The following is a 10,577-nucleotide window of genomic DNA, read 5'->3' on the forward strand; positions in this document are numbered from 1 at the left end:
ATCCTCGTAACCTCACTACTAGTCGTAGCAATACAAGCAGACATGGTATAGACAAAATTAACATCACACCAAACATAAGTACAAACTGAATAATAATGACTTACGCGAAGCTACGGGATCGCGGGCTCGAGAACTACTACGATCGGAGTTACTAGTAAGGAGTTATGATTTTATAGAGGATTTATGCGATTAAAATGTTAAACTATAATATAAATTGGTTAATATAAATCATATAAGATATTATTCTATAAATAACTATCTCAACTTTCATCTAAGTTATAAATTGACCATAAATTATATTCTAGTAGATTTTTATGATAAGCAGATTAACAAGAGTATCCAACATAGGTTAAATAGAAATCTAATTATAAAATAATGAGACATGGTATAATAAATGTTGTTACTGCGTAGTAAATATTTATACAAAACTAACGCAACTTGAATGGATCAAATCGGAGTTAAAACGAAGGAGTTATGAATTTACTAAGGTTTTATGTATTTGATATAAGATTAATTAATATATAAATTTTAATGTGACTTTCATGTCAAAAACAGAGGTACTATGCGATAAACAATAATATTATAGAAATTGGAATGAACTGATTTGGACATTATATGAATTTTCTATGAATTAAACAATTCCTTGGATTTGTTTTATACTCAAAATCCATTTTCTATATTAATTTCTGAATTTACTAAGGATCCTGGACTGGGCGCAATATTACCGAGAAGTTCAGGGACTAAAACAGAAATATTCCTAAGACCCAGGCTTAACCACGCAGTGGACCGCGGGTTGATTATGAAGAACCCCGAGGGCCCACACGACAGAGGAGCCCACGGCAGGTGAATTTGGTGCAGAGCTTAGGTGGGCCGATGGAGGGGAAATTCGGCCCGGAAATTCGGCCCATTACTCAGGTAAGCAATTTGTTTCTTTTTCTTTTTATTCTGTTTTCTAATTAAATTCCAAATTCAAATCAGTTCTCAGTTTTAAAATTCAAAATACATGCACAGTCAGTACTCCAAGCATGAATGCGAAATTTTAGTTTATTTATTTCTTATATTTAAATGAATACCTCTAGATATATATTTAGTAACAGAGATATTTACCCAGTAGCAAATCTTTATCAAGAGTTACTAAAAAAATTGTACTTGAAGGGAAATAATCCATCCTAACAAATTGAAACTCTTTTTATTATTCATTTCTTTAAACTTACAACTGAACTTATGTTTGTATTTTATTTTAACTGACATTGATTTTAAAAAGAATTCCATAGTATAATTATTTATTAGGACAGCTTCCTTTGATTTCTTTTACTAATCTCAAAAATCATAATTTTGGATGTTACAACGTCGGGCGCGGGAAAAGCGAACAACTTCCATGGGATCGTGTCTAATCCGCGAACGATCCGGGCGCGAGGCCCTCGCCTTCTTGGGTCGGTCCATTTTAACTGTAGTCTTTGCCCGACCCACGATGTGACGACCTTGCGGGGCGACTGGTTTGTGGGCCCACGCAAGGGTTTTCGCCTTCTAGTGGACCCGTGAGATATCTGTCCCCCACATTTACAGTCACCCTGAAAACTGAAACATCCATCCGAGAACACCTAGCTAGTTTCACACGCTGAGAACTGAAATGCGATGCGCAACCGAGCAATCCGTTCAACTCATTCTTCCACATCAGCTACTCACCAACCGTGTAAAATCAAGTGTAGATGTGTACAACAACTTTTCACTGGTTAGAATTAGACTCAACTGAAGATATATGATTTCACTTGTTTCACATTTTTTATTTTCATTTATCATTATTAGTCTATTTTCTCTTTTCCAGATTTTATTCGCTATTTAACATTTAAATGTAAATATATTATGATCGCCATGACTCTTGTTCATCACTTATTTTATAGCTATGTATTGCTTTAAACCGTGTTATGAAAATTTTTCATTATTACTTTAGCAATACCTTAATTTTGGTTCGTCCTCCGCCACTGATTATCTGAAGAGACGTGACGTGATTTCAATTTACAAAGACTGAACTAATTTCAATCAATCGTATACGTCGTTTAGCTCATCGCTATTGGAAATCGGCTATACTTCTGAACCTTCTTAGCAATCATCGCTATTGGAAATCATGCCCGTGATGGTATTATGGGCCTACTTGGGCCGGGCTCCCGAACCCTAAAAACCTCCCGCAACTGTAGCAATCATGAAACGTTTCCCTAAAACACGGGGGCGCACGGGGGTGTCACGATCTCCCCCGGGAGAAGCGGATCTTGCGGAGCTCTCATGTCCGCCGGGAGGGCGACCTGTCAGTGATTGGACAGTGCAGCTGCACCTCGTCCCGGCAGCATGCTGCCCGCGTCCGCGTCTTTTCTGCTGCCCACATTCCCCAACGCCGCGCCCGTACCGTGTACCGGTGGTGGTCGCCCTCCCCTCCTCGTCCTCCCAGCTTGTCCTCTTCTTTCCACCAGCTTGCTTTTGGTCGCTCCAACGCCGCCGCTACGTGCTAAACCATGGGGGAAAGGGAAGGGTGAGAGGCTAGTGCTGAGCCGCGCCTGCTAGCGGGACTAGTTTACTGCTGCTGAGGGAACACCCTGTTGTGGAGCAGGTGAGTGAGCTCCTTTTAGTCGGGGTCAGGTGAACTCACAGGCAAAACGGCCGCCCATTGGATTGGCGCCTGTCCGCCTCTTCCCCTTTCGTTGTGCCTATTCGTTGGCGTGCACTACCCGTCTGGTCATTTCGTCCTCCGTTGGGCTTGTGCTGCTGCCTGCTAGTGGTTCTCGATTTCTCCTGGGAAAAGGTTTGTTTTTATCTTATGTTGGTTGGGTTTGGGAATCATAGGCTGCGCCTTTCTGGTCCGGGTTCTGATTTTTGCTATCTCAGTTTTCAGGTAGAACACGCGTACATTTGGCAAATCGGCAGGTGTTATCTTGTGATATCGTCTGCAAAGATGAGATTGTGATGGATCCTATCCAAGATTGCTTCGGTCCCTGGAGGATTTAGGAGTCCTAGAATCCAAATGCAGAAACCAGTCTCCTGACAGAAAAAAGGACAGTTGCGCACGTGGTGTTCGTCAAAAAGCCGCACCGCACTGAGGGAGTCGCAGCTTGCGACCATCAGAATCGTCACAATGAGAGATTTTGCATCTTGCCTAAACCAAAGTGCCGTCCAGGTTGCGCATTCCTCTTCCTCAAGTGGGCAGAACTTCGTGCAGTCTGCGTACGTGGCACGCCTGCGTGACAAGCCTTGCGTGGTCACCGTCACTTGGAGCAAGGTGGCCATGGGGCAGGCTTTCGCCATTGCCATCCATGACTACTCCAACCGTTGCCTCTGCAAGGCAGAGGTGAAGCCCTGGCTGTTCTCCAAGAGGAAGGGTTCCAAGGTCATGGAATTGGATAGTGGCAATGTGGAGATCATCTGGGACCTGTCAGCTGCAAAGTTCGCAGCAGGGCCAGAGCCACTCGAAGGCTTCCATGTTGCTCTGCTCTATGGTCTTGAAGTTGTCCTTGTTTTAGGTAACCTAAGCAAGGAGGAGGATCACCGGGTTTTGTCAGATGCTTCTCATTGTGATGCAGTCATGATAGCTAGGAAAGAGCACATTTATGCGAAGAAGATGTATTCCGCGAAAGCTCGATTTTTGGACATTGGTCAGATTCATCACATCTCCATAGAGTGTGACATGGCAGGGGTGAGGGATCCCTGCCTAGAGATTAGGATCGACAAGAAGAAAGTGTTGCACTTGAAGAGGCTGGCATGGAAATTCAGAGGGAACCAGACTATTTATGTCGATGGACTTCCAGTGGAGGTGCTATGGGATGTGCATGACTGGCTATTTGGTTCCACAAATGGATGCGCTGTATTTTTGTTTCAATCAGGCCAGTCCATGGAAAAAATCTTGTTCAGAACATGCTCACAGAATGAAAAGGAGGCTGAAGCACATCGTCTTGGTTTCACATTGATATTAAAAGCGTGGAAGACTGAGTAAGCACTAGGCTGAAACGTGATGGCAGGTTTCTTCAACCACTCTGCTCTTAATGTTGAATTAGTAAGAGTAGGAATCTAGGATCTAGCAAGTGTAACAAGATCCTTGGCAAGAATTCTGTGCTTGTTACATATGCTGTCCTAGCGGTAGTTGAGATTTTGAATATGCATATGATCTTTGATATATCATCAAAGCTAGTTAGATAGGATGTGGGACTCTGGTGCTCAGGTCATTTGACATAATGTCTCACAATTTATACTTTTTGATGGGAAGTTCAGGATAGAATATTGAAAATGATGTCTACACTTCTGATGTCTTTGCAATTGTTATGCCACGACTCACGTGTTTAAAATTACACTCGGTACATATGGCATTAAATTGAGCAGATCTGCCACCAGCCCACCATATAGCAAATTGCTATCTATTCCATTGTTTTGTTTTCACGGAAGCATAATGGTGACAATCAGTTCATTCATAACTTTGCATTTCGGAGCATTCTGCACTCCCCCCACAACGCCCGCACGCGCAATGTATTGCACATCAAGGGATAGACATCTAATTGAGCTAGATTACTGGGTACAGCTGAGAACTGGAAGTTAGATATCCAAACCCAACATATACTAGTGATAAAAATAGAATAACAATGCTAGAAATGCAGCTTTCCCACATGACTGACAATATTCTGTAAAAGGATTTCATGTTCCTGATAATATTGTGGTAATGCTTGTTTACAAGTTGAGATTCCAATATCAATATAATTTTGATATAGCAGGAGAGTATTTAGATAGGATGGAGGACTCAAGTGCTCATATTTTTGTATTTTTTTATGCTATCAGCTTTAAACCATTTGATCAAATATCCAAGAGTGCCAGAAATGGTACCTGCACTTCTGCAGGCCTTGCAATATTGCATGTTTAAAATGAGGGAGAGTAGAGGTAACTCCTTTTTTTCCCTAGGGATTTTCAACTAATTTCCCTTGGGAAAAATTGAAATCCCCTGAGAAAATGGGATTGCTAAGGGCTAGTTTGGAAACACCATTTTCCCAAGTGATTCCAATTTTCCTAACGCCCCGTTTGGATCATTGGAATTGAATTTCATTCTAATAATAGTAATTTAGGCATATATCAATTAAGCTAATTCGGTGTTATGCAAAATATATTTGTATACTATTATTAGCAAGATATCGGAGATATTTTATGTGCTACATTTTTACTATAGAGGAGTGAGACGAAGAGTGTCATGTAAGTTACAGAGTAGAAACAAATTCTACTAAGGCATAAAATTATTTTCCATCCTCCACCCCATGAATTTAAGATAGGCTTATATCTGAACTTTGGAAAGTGGTGGAATGTCAAATTCCAAAGTAAATAAGTTACTTTATTGAGTGAATTCTAATTCCTCTAAAATAAAGTGATGCAAACGGCCCGTAAGGAAAATTAGTTTGTTTTTCCTTTGAAAAATTGGAATCCTTTGGAAAAACAATGTTCCCAAACTATCCCTAAAGTAGCCCTTAGTTGGAAAAAAAGCTTCAGCAGGTTTTGTACCAAGTTTGCATCGTTATATAACAGATAATAATGGTTATTTTTTTTTATATCATTTCATTTTCCCCAAAAGTGTAATAATGGTAGTACTCAGTTACTAGCACGCGTGGCGTGCTTCTTCACCATGCGTAGTTCCTTATTTATGTTATCATAGAGAAACTGCTGAGTAGTTTATACTAATACCCATACGTTTTTGTATACCAGAAGAGAGCTATTTCACCTTTACACCTTTTGATGAAATGGTGCCTGCACTTGCACTTCAGCGGAGCAGGCCTTGCAATTTCCATGCCTCGCATGTTTAAAACGAGGTACATATATGGGATATGCATGGCGTTTAGTTAGGTGGGGAAAAACTGCCGCACCGCCATATTTTCCATCGAAGGTAATGGTGGCCATCTGCTTTCCTTTTCTATTCCAACCGTTTTCTTTTTTACCAAAGCATTATGGGGGGTGATCGATCGATCGATCACTGATCAATTGTGTAATCCCGTGAGTGCAGCTCCAAACACCTTGCGCATCCCTACCCTACCAATGGGTTTGCGCGTTATTACCAGATAAATTTCTGGAGCTTCAGTATCCAGAAACCAGAATTAAACACACTAGTACGCGGCAAATGCAGTGGGCAAATTTTAATGCTCCATGGGGGTTAGCTCATCTGCGCCTAGTTTGATTCGCGTGCTGATGTCAGACCAAATCACATCAGAATAATGCATAGAATCCAAAATCCTAATGCCCTCGCGCAAGACAAAGACTGACCTGACCCCCCATTTTGTAGAAGCACTAGCAAATAAGCAAAGGATATCCCAGGCGAGGTGAGCAGGGGGGGGGGGGGGGGGGGCACAGATTTGATTGACTCGGCATTCCGACCGTCGGCTCGGCTGGTCGTTATGTCAGCGAAGCGAGGGAAGGAAGGAAAGCGCGCCGCGAACACAGGTCCCGCCGGTTAAGCTTGGCTCCCGACATCGCCTCCTCAGATACTGAAACCATCCCTGGTTCGCATCGCATCTGGATGGACCGCACTGATGTGTTCCTGTTCACCGACGGAGAAGAATTCGCCCGCCGTGCTTTGCTTTGCTTGTGATTGCGATGGCTTTGTTTGCTCGCCGACACTTTTGTGTACGTACGTGGAAAATAAGATGGGTGCTATTTATGCTCCTGAATTTCACACCGCATGTTTCTGCCGACGACAGAAACGGCTGTTACTGAATCTGAGCACGTACGTATAGCTCGATAGCTCATACAATACAATGCAATATATATATACTCATGACGCAAAATAAACTAAAGGCGAAGCAGGCGTCCATCGAGGCATCGATCGGTCGGCGGATGAACAACGTGGCCGTTTACTGTTGTTGATGTGATGACGACGACGACGCGGTAGACCAACCAGAGACCAGGCCTGCCTTTTGGTTTTCTCGAGCGAAAGGCTCCCGCGCGCGCGCGCGCCCGCTTGTTTATTTGTGTTGGGTGTGGGGACGGAGGAGATATGGACGGACAGCGACGCGGCACCGGGAGGGAGGGTGACTATTAAGAGCGGAGGCGCGGTCGTCGGCGGTAGGGAATGAAGGAACAGTGCAAGTAAAGCTGCGGTGCGGACTTGAGATCGAGTGACTTCACCCGGCCGGCGTCCGCGCACCAAGCAAGCTAAACAACAACCACAGCAGGCCGCCGCCCGGCCGGCCATGGCGGCGTGGATGCGGTCGCTCTTCTCGCCGCTCAAGAAGCTCTGGATCCGCATGCATTCCGCGCACAGCAAGAGTACGTGCCCAGCCAGTCCTCCGTCTACCCCGCCGCCTCTGTCGTTCTTGTTCCAGCTAGCGCTCGTTTTCTCTTTGGTGGCTGGTTCATTCCATCCATCCGTGTTCTGACTGCGTGGTGATGAGCAGGAAGGGGCATCTACATCCTGTACGAGGACGTCAAGTCGTGCCCCTGCGAGGACGTGCACATCCTCTGGTCCATCCTCGTCGACTCGTCCCACTCCCGCCCGCCGCCGATGCGCCTAGACCATCACTGACTCGCTCGTCCCTCCGGCCGCCGCGCCCACGCCGTTGAGCAAGGCGACTGATTGGTCCGAGTTCGACCGACACAATGAAACTGTCGGTGTGTGCACATACATAAAGATGACGACCACGACCAGTGCCGGCGGCCGGTATAGTTCACCTTCTTCAGCCGTGATACACGTGTGGTCTTTATTTGATCCACGGACACGGAGATGGTGTGCGTCGTAGGTGATGAGCTCCTCCGTTCATCCTGCGCTGCCGCCTCTTCCGTCCTCCAGAAGAGCAGGTGCAGTGCAGAGCAGGCGTCCCTCTCCCTCACCGACACTGCGGAGCGGTTTTTTCTTCCTTTTCCTTTCTCCTTCTTCGCTTTGTTTTTGGAAAAGGAACGGCACGGTCTGCCGGTCTGGTGTGGTGATCAGGGGTCAATGGGCCGCGTGTGCATCTGTCTAGCTTGTAAATACAAAAGACAAAGAGCCAAAGAAAAATATATATATATATATGATGTGTATATATATACGGATGCGGAGTACTACGCACGCGAAGCACTGGTACTACTAGTACAGCCGCACAGGCATGGGGCGGTGGTGGTTGACCCCCCGCGGGAGCACACGTGTGCGCCGGCCGGCGACAGAGCCGCCCGGGCAGCGCGGGCGGGCGCCAGGCATGGTGACGACGAGGGATCCATCCACACATGTCCATCCCGTCCGGTGGCGGGTGGCTATCGATCGGCCGCGCCGGGCCATGGTCATGCCATCGCATCGTTCGTTTGTCAACGTCGCTTGCTAGGTTAGTTGCCGCCACTTCGCCGTCGCCTGACGGGCGCGCCGTGCCCGTCGCGGGCAGGGAGCCCATCGAGCCGACACCAACAGCGGAACAGGGACAGGGGAAAGCCTCGCCTCGTTTCACGCGTTAGCGTTACGTTCAGGGCAGGCCGTGCCGTCGCCACAAAGCCGGCGCCTTCGATCCGCAGCTTGACAACCCGAACCCGCTGCGTTTCGGTGACGAAGCGGCACAAAAACGGTTGATCCCATCGCGCGTTTTTAGCTACCTCTGGAACGCAAGCAAGGCAAAAGTCCACACTAGCATCTACAATACTCCGATTCAATTCCAAATCTGTTGTTTGGATGTCACTGTATTAGAGTTTAGAATTAGATGGTCTAATTCCACGCAATACAGAGGAGTGATTTTCTGAATTGGGATAAAGAGAATCTAGTTATATTACAAATTCCATGGAATTGGCTCTCGGATTCTAAATATCAATTCCATGTGCGACCAAACGATAGAATTCAGGAAAGCCGATTTCAGTTCTCAATTTTGTGCACCAATATCTATATCCAAATGGAGTACAAGAGTCTTTCCAAATTTCACTCTTAAAATTATCATTTAGAGAGTCATTTGCTAAAGACTACTTTCTATTTCTTTTCTATCTCCAACATCTTTTATATATCTTGTTTGCACTTTAAAGAGTCATTCATATTTTCTATATTTGGCTAGCGAGATATCTAGAATAGAAGATGAATATATTTGGACAGCCATTTAAATAAGCTGTTGGAGGGTGTTTTTTTAATCTCTATTTATATAGATTAGAAAGATCATAGTCTTTTAGGATGTGTTTGGTTGGATGTACAAGGAGAGATGAAAGGGGACGGCCAAAGTTTCTATAGTATTTGGATGAGAATCACGTGAGAGCGAGATAAAACACTGGAGTAATTTTTGGTGGCAGCGTGATCCCAAAAAACCGAAGGAACGGTGTCGTCCCGTCTCATCCTACTTTAACCTCAAATCAAACACATTTAGAGTTGCTCTGACTAACCTTCCACCCACCCCATCAATCTCAAATGATATTGCATGTCTTGTCCCTCTGTTTTGGCCCTATGGTGGCGGTTGGTGTACACTCAACCCACGTGTATTCATGTTCAACGTGTGGACTCTGAAATAGTATAATTTAGATTATATTCGCTTGTGTTCTTTGTATACACATGATTAATCGTACTTTCTAAAGTTAAACGATAGATTTTATTTGATTTAGATAAGGGTATAAACATGTAACAACCAAATCTAAACCTTTCTTGTCTTTAAACTTGTAAATTAAGACAACTGTGACCATTGGCGAGGTGTATTCATAGTTGCTCAGCTTTGAGTAACGCATGGAACTACCCCACCAACTATCACGCAACAACCAATGTAGATAGTCGCGGACGAGAAGGCACACGCAGTAGAGGAAAAAATCGAGGAGGTCATGGTCCAAGAGGTCATGAGCGCAATGGTGGACGTGTCTCAGAAGCGACGGGAAATAGGATAATAACCCCCAATGCCATGTTTGTGGCAAAAGGGAGTCATATTGCAATAGAATGTTGGTACCATTTTGCTGAAAATTATGTTCCATATGACATATATACAGAGGGGACCACCACATCCTATGGTATAGACTTAGGGCTACAGATCACATCTCAGGCAAACTTGATTAACTAACGGTGCGAGACAAGTATAAGGGTCATGATCAAATCCACATTGCTAATAGAAGAGGTATGTACATTAATCACATCGAGCATTTACTTGTTAACACTATAGTCATAGTCTCAAGCTAAATAATATTCTTTATCCATGTGATTGGTTACGTCATGATGGCAACCGGGTCCAACTTGGCCAGTACCTGAGGAGTTAGTAGGATGGCAATGGATGTGATTTATCCGCGTACCCGCGGATAAAAAAAACCCATTGGCATGGTTTTAGATACGAGCCTGTACCCGTGGATACGGATACGGGTAGCATTTGATATCCGTGGATATTTTTAAAACGGATACGAAAAATCAGTATCCATACTCGAATACCCGAATATCCGTTAAAGTAACCTGACATATGGGATCACTGGAGTTTGGAACCACAGCTAGCCGGCCCAGCCCAAGTCCCGTACTCCCGTCGCCACAAGCCCACAACCCCAGTCCCCACTATGGATGGCAACGGATGTGGATAAATATGTTGTATGTTTTTATCATATTTAAATTTGTTGGACAAATATGTTATTATATTTAAATTTGCTAGATTTAAATATGTTGTATG

At 44.5% G+C, this 10,577-nt stretch overlaps 2 protein-coding genes across 3 annotated transcripts; both read left to right on the forward strand.

Moving 5' to 3' along the window:
- Positions 1–2,202: 2,202 nt before the first annotated feature.
- LOC100275698 (uncharacterized) lies at positions 2,203–4,360 on the forward strand. Of its 2 annotated transcripts, none has more exons than NM_001149724.2 (2): positions 2,203–2,794; positions 2,878–4,360. In NM_001149724.2, the coding sequence occupies exon 2, from the start codon at positions 3,125–3,127 to the stop codon at positions 3,977–3,979; it is 855 nt and encodes a 284-aa protein (NP_001143196.2). In that variant the 5' UTR covers positions 2,203–2,794; positions 2,878–3,124; the 3' UTR covers positions 3,980–4,360. The 2 variants fall into 2 exon arrangements, with proteins under 2 accessions (NP_001143196.2, NP_001335846.1); NM_001348917.1 differs by having other exon boundaries at positions 2,885–4,324.
- A 2,579-nt stretch (positions 4,361–6,939) lies between these two features.
- LOC100276284 (uncharacterized) lies at positions 6,940–8,027 on the forward strand. The gene is made up of 2 exons (XM_020541029.3): positions 6,940–7,275; positions 7,404–8,027. Exons 1-2 carry the CDS (start codon positions 7,200–7,202, stop codon positions 7,529–7,531), a joined length of 204 nt encoding a protein of 67 aa, XP_020396618.1. The 5' UTR covers positions 6,940–7,199; the 3' UTR covers positions 7,532–8,027.
- Positions 8,028–10,577: the final 2,550 nt, after the last annotated feature.

Source organism: Zea mays, chromosome 7, assembly GCF_902167145.1.
Source record: "Zea mays cultivar B73 chromosome 7, Zm-B73-REFERENCE-NAM-5.0, whole genome shotgun sequence".
In the NCBI taxonomy this organism is placed as follows: Eukaryota; Viridiplantae; Streptophyta; class Magnoliopsida; order Poales; family Poaceae; genus Zea; species Zea mays.